The sequence below is a fragment of the Hakea prostrata genome, chromosome 5, assembly GCF_041222555.1.
Source record: "Hakea prostrata isolate BN-2017 chromosome 5, UWA_Hpros_2, whole genome shotgun sequence".
NCBI lineage: Eukaryota > Viridiplantae > Streptophyta > Magnoliopsida > Proteales > Proteaceae > Hakea > Hakea prostrata.
In genome coordinates this window covers 687,999-693,758 of record NC_142604.1, presented here as the reverse complement: position 1 = coordinate 693,758, position 5,760 = coordinate 687,999, and the positions used below count along the sequence as shown (strand labels likewise).

Here is a 5,760-nt window from a genome sequence, read left to right as displayed (position 1 = left end):
ATACTGATGCTTAGTTATTAGGACTTGGCATTGCAGTTCCAAAGAAGGAATAATATTAGATTACAATTAGTTGACTAGGATCTATATTTGTGCACTTGCATCCGTCTAAGTCAACCAATTTTGACGTCAAGTTCAACAAAAAGCAAGATAACCCCCTTAAAATCGAAAAAAAAAGAAGGTATTTTTGTCACAAAAATTATTAAACTAATGGTTTCTGTTAAGCTTGTCCTTATTTAATAATTTCTTGAAACCACAGGGGAGTGCAAAAGAAAACTTAAAGTGGACTAAAAGTGACTTGGACCAAACCTCATCCAGATGAAAATTATCCATTTTGAAATTCATGGATTCAGATAACCAAACAGTTTTTCAAGGTGAATCTATAGATTTCAAATCCACAGATTTAGGATAACCAAACAGTTTTTCAGGATGAATCCATAGATTTCATTCCACAGATTCAAGTAACCAAACAGTTTTCAGGATGAATCCACATATTTCATTTCATCAGATTCAAGTAACCAAACGGTTGCTTTTTTCATTCATGAGTTCATAGATTTGAAATCTCATTTCATTTCAAATGGCTGGATTAACACAACCAAACAGGCCCTAAAGCTACTACTCTGATATCAGCTCTAACATGAAGGATCTTTACTTTATCCTTCCTAATTTGCCCTCCCCTCATATTGACTTAAATCCTAAACTAGAACATCATTTGGATTGTCATAAGCATTAAGGCTGAGTACAGTGTAGGGTAAAATACCGCCAAATAAAGGCCTAAGAAGTCCTAAATCAGTAGGTTGTTTTTTGCTTTAGTAAAAAGAATTCCTGTTTATTTTATGCTACGTGTGCACCCAGTTTTCAATTTTGTTAATTTCTTCTATTTTGGTTTAAAGATCTTGTTGATGGCATTGTTGAAGGTGGAATCATAAATTTTATTCTTGTAACTGGTTGTGTATACCCTAGTCTCGTCCAAATTGTTTATTTTCCTTTTAATACAAGCTGACCATCCGGAAAAACAAAAAGAATATATTCACGCATATACAATCGATAAATAACTAATGTATGCATTACTCCTCTAGACAATGTTTTGGGCTAAATGAACATTAATTACATTTTTTTTTCTTTTTTCTTTTTTTGGAGGGGGGAGAGGGTGGGTTCAAATCACACTCTTTCCACACTTCTACTCAATTCATCTCACATTGCTGACGACAAAGGTGTGGGATACTGGAATGGCATCTTTCATGCCAAGCCAATAGAATTATTGTCTGATTGATATACATGGAGAGGGTCATGTCACAGAAGAGAGAGAGAGAGAGAGAGAGAGAGAGAGAGAACACATGGTAATGATATCAGTCATCATTTCCCATTCATGAATCCGAATTTCCAATGCTCCAGCAGGAATGGAATAAATTTCAGACAGTTCACCCACCTTTGACAATAAACACATGGTAATGATATCAGTCATCATTTCCCATTCATGAATCCGAATTTCCAATGCTCCAGCAGGAATGGAATAAATTTCAGACAGTTCACCCACCTTTGACAATAAATGGATGACATAATGGTGGATCAAAGTTTTCCAAGAGCTTCTTCATTCATTTGGAGTAATTTTTTGGGTTCGCAAGAACGAAGCTCATTGTTCCCTGCTCAGTTCAGTTGTCATGATTGTAGAGACGTGCAGAGTTGCATTCCTGCTGGCTCTACTTGATACTAGGGTTCATTACGAGTTATTCCATATTGTTCAGTACAAATGCAGTAAAGCAAGAAGCCAATTTCATCACCATCGAAATAAAACGAAGGCAGCACAGGAGTATCATAAAAGTAGCATTGGACTAACCCTTTGAGCAGCCTGAGAAAAGACAATGCAGATTTTCTCATAGCTCAACGTACAGAGCAATCAAGAATGATCAATACTGTTTATGCAGCCTTACCCTTGCTTTCATGAAGAGGCTGTTTCCAGACTTAACTTGAACCAAGAGCAACCTAACTGTTGCACCAATGCCTGTTATGTCTTTTTATCTTCTTTGCTGAAAATATTGTAAAGGATTCATAGAGATTGCATATGAATCATAAGTTAGAGGTTAATAACTCAAATCTGATTGATTATTACTGTAAGAGAGACTCAAATAGCCAACAGGCTACCCAGGCTGTGCCTCCTAGTGTTGAATACTTGGAGACTTTCCTCCAAAAAATTATTTATCTCGTTAGAAATTCATCTCCATATACTCCTCTTCTCCCATCCTCCACCCAAAGAGAAAAGCTTCCATGAATTAATGTTGCTCTCTTGTTCCTCTTCCACAACTGACACTTAGGAAGTACATTTACAAGTCTACAACTGGGAAGAGTGCTTCTAAGGAATTAACATTCTTATGACAATGGATCAAGAACTTGGGGCCCTTCTAGTTTAATTTCATTTTCAGAGTCCAAATGACATTTTGTCCTATGCAAACATACATCTGATGACACTAACCTTTTGATAACTTGGGGAGGCCCAGGAAAATCTACCTTCAAAAGATACGCCGTCTTACGATCAATATGAGCAATTTTGATTGTCTGATCAAACACTCAGTTTCTGAATGTCCTCTTCAAAATGCAGCTCTGCCCTGCCCCTCATAAAGAAACAAGCAACAACAGAAGACCACCTATCTCAACTACAGGGGGCCGGCAATATGGATCCTTGCCTCCTAATCAGCTCAATTTGAGGCCATATTGGGTACAAGGCCTAAGCGATGCATATCTTTTCTCACCACTTCCCCTAAGGTTATTTAGGCCCGCTCCTAACTCTTTTAGTTCCTTCTATCTAGTTTAAATTACTCCTTCGTATGGGGCATTTAAATGTCTCAGTTGAACATGGCTATGCCGCCTCTAATGACTTCTCGTCACTGGAGCTACTACTCCGAAACCAGCTCTAACATGAATGATTCTTACTTTATCCTTCCTAGTTTGCCCTACCCCTTATATTGACTTAAATAAAGACCTAGAACATCACTTGGATTGCCACGAACATCAAAGAAGCTGAGTCCTACCCAACAAATACTATAGGATAAAATACTGCCAACTAATGGCGTAAAAAGTCATAAATCCAAAGAAGGAACATCGTTTAGGTTGCCATGAAAAATCAAAGAAGATGGGTATTTTGCTAAGGTGAATAACTGCAAAATTCAGAGGTCAAAGGTGTTAAGTCAAAACCTAGAACATCATTTGGGTTGCCAAGAAAATCGAAAAGCTAGAATCTTATCTAAATTAGGTGAAAAAACAGCCAAACAAAGAGCTGCAAGGCCTTCAATCAAAACCTTGAATATCAATTCGATTGCCAAGCCAAACAAGCCGTTCTTATCTGAAGTCAGTAGGGTGAAATAACTGCCAAATACAGAACTGAAGCTCTTGAATCCTAAGTCCTAAGAGTCAACCAGTCAAGACACTTGATTGTGCAAATTTCATGGTATGCTTGATTAATGCTGTCGTCTTTGTAACACTTTTGCAGTAGCAAAATACCTTTTTACTTGCAGTGAAGTCACATTCACATGATTCAACACAAACAAGCAATTTAGTCTTACCTTCAAACAGTAGCGACTCAAACTGCTACATTCTACGTTTTCTACAGAACACCAGTTCTGCAGAGTTCCTTTATGCCCACTTTACTTGTAAAGAAGCGATTTTATTAAGAACCCTCAAAATATTTCCTCAGACGATTCTTTGACATAAGTAGAAACTTGCATTAATTAACCCAGAAAATTCTCAATCCCAGTTCGAATTTCTGGAGAAACTAAAAATTTGGATGGAAAGATGTCTACTCATAAACAATAGGAAATTACAGTTATGAGAGATTTTTCTCATGTGCATAGAAACAAAAACTCCAATCCTAGAAACAGAGATCAGAGAAAGTGACCAACCAAGCTAGAGAGATACAGTGAAGAAATTGAAACAATATTAGATGAGCTTGAAAGGAAGAGGCCAAGGAGTAGACCTGGGCACCTCGACCTTATCCTTGATCCTCTCGATCTTTTTTTCTTTCTTGGGTCTTGCGTTGCCATACGAACCCTTAAACCGCTTCCCTCTCTTCGTCTTCTTGTCCCCTCGACCACACAGCGCTGGCACTGAAGCTGCTGCTGCTCTTGGCGCTGCAGCTTGCCCTGTTGCCATTACCCTTTTCACTACTGCGCCGCACAACTGCACCATCGCCATTTTTCTTCACTTCCCCAAAGTCTCAAACAGACCAGGCGTTTTACCGAAAAAAAACAGACCAGGCGAGCAATATACCATTGGGAAATTTCCAGTGCCGCCCGAGTTATTCCTTCAAATTAATGCCACACTGAGTTATTCAATTTATCAATCACACCCCTATAAGATAAAAATGTCAAAAACATCTCAAGTTACTAGAAAATGACAAAAATCCTACCCTCAACATCTCAAGTTGTTGTCCTTTCCCTGCCCTCTACTCTTTTCTTTGTTTTCTCCATTGTCTCGGGCTTCTTACTTTTCCAATCATAAATCCTCACAAAGTCTTGGAGATTTTTTATGGTCAACAAAGTCTTGGAGATATGATTCAAGAATGGTATTTTGAAACTTAAGAGTTAAGATGTAGGTATGTAGGGGTAGTATTATAAATGAATAAATAAAAAATTAATTGAGACTAATAGTATCAGTAAAGGGGGTAATGATTGATATATAAGATAACTCAGGGAATGACATCAATATTAGTGATAACTTTGGGGGTGGGAGTGAAAATTTCTTCCTTTTTAAGAGGGTGAAGAAGTTGAGTTGGACCCACAAATTTAACTGTCCCAATGACAAGTGCATCATTCTTCAATTTGTTTATTTATTATTATTATTTATTTTTTTTGGGTGGGGGAGAAGAGAATTGGTAGCTTTATATTAGGGGTGGGAACCATACATATACCCAAGGAGTGAGAAATCATTGGCAAAAGGGGTTCGCTCGCCGGCGAAACCCCTAAATGTTGGCGATATTTCTCCAACATTTTTGGGGTAGTTTGTTGGTTCTTGAAATTGTTTGATTTGAATCTCGGAAATTTGAGTTTAGTTTCTTTCGATCTTGAAGTTGATTCTTCTAAGATTGGTGACTTGCTGTTGAAGGATGTGAGGTTTTTGTGTTAGATCTATGTGTTTCAGATTTACGAAGTTCGCTCTTCACTTACTATTTTGCGATTTGGATATGAGATCCCATTCTTGCTTGATCTAAAGTTTTCCTTCCTTCAGGCCTGCAATTGTCTTGATATGAAGTTCTTGTGGTTGTTCTTGTCTTGGATCAGCGATTGTCTGCTGTTTCGATCTTTTCTCTTCCAGCTAGAGTTTTGTCTTCTTGATCCATGGCAACCTTTGCTTCTCTGGCTCTGAATTCAACCTATATGCAAGCTATATTGTTACATAGAAGACGATGGTGGCCTTTGTTGCAGTTAGCTAGGCAAGCTGATAAGTCCAAGCTTGGTGACAACGTACGCAATACGTGGGATTAACAATTCTTTTGGCAATGATTTTGCAGACATTTGGCAGTTTAGTGTTTTCGGTTAAACTTGTTTTGGATGGATATTTCGATGGCTCCAGTAGAGAACCAGCAAAATATCACCATGTTTTGGCGATATTTCATGGAAATGTTTTACCTTGCATATACCACAAGGAGTATTGCAGGGAGAGTCAAATTGATCGCATCTTCACTAAGATGTGCCAGTCATTATTAACTGAGCAACTCTTTAATGGTTAGTGCCTTTTTTTGGGGAAGTTTTCAATGCCACCCCCTGAGTTATG

General features: G+C 38.0%; 1 protein-coding gene across 1 annotated transcript; it reads right to left on the bottom strand.

Annotated features, from left to right (window-relative positions):
• Window positions 1-634: 634 nt before the first annotated feature.
• LOC149014260 (small ribosomal subunit protein bTHXm-like) lies at window positions 635-4,288 on the bottom strand. The gene has a single exon (XM_089156006.1). The coding sequence runs from the start codon at window positions 4,180-4,182 to the stop codon at window positions 3,928-3,930; it is 255 nt and encodes an 84-aa protein (XP_089012132.1). The 5' UTR covers window positions 4,183-4,288; the 3' UTR covers window positions 635-3,927.
• Window positions 4,289-5,760: the final 1,472 nt, after the last annotated feature.

What these genes read in the sequence shown, in the direction of transcription:
- LOC149014260 (XM_089156006.1), bottom strand. Translation starts at nt 4,182, where the DNA reads ATGGCGATGGTGCAGTTGTGCGGCGCAGTAGTGAAAAGGGTAATGGCA.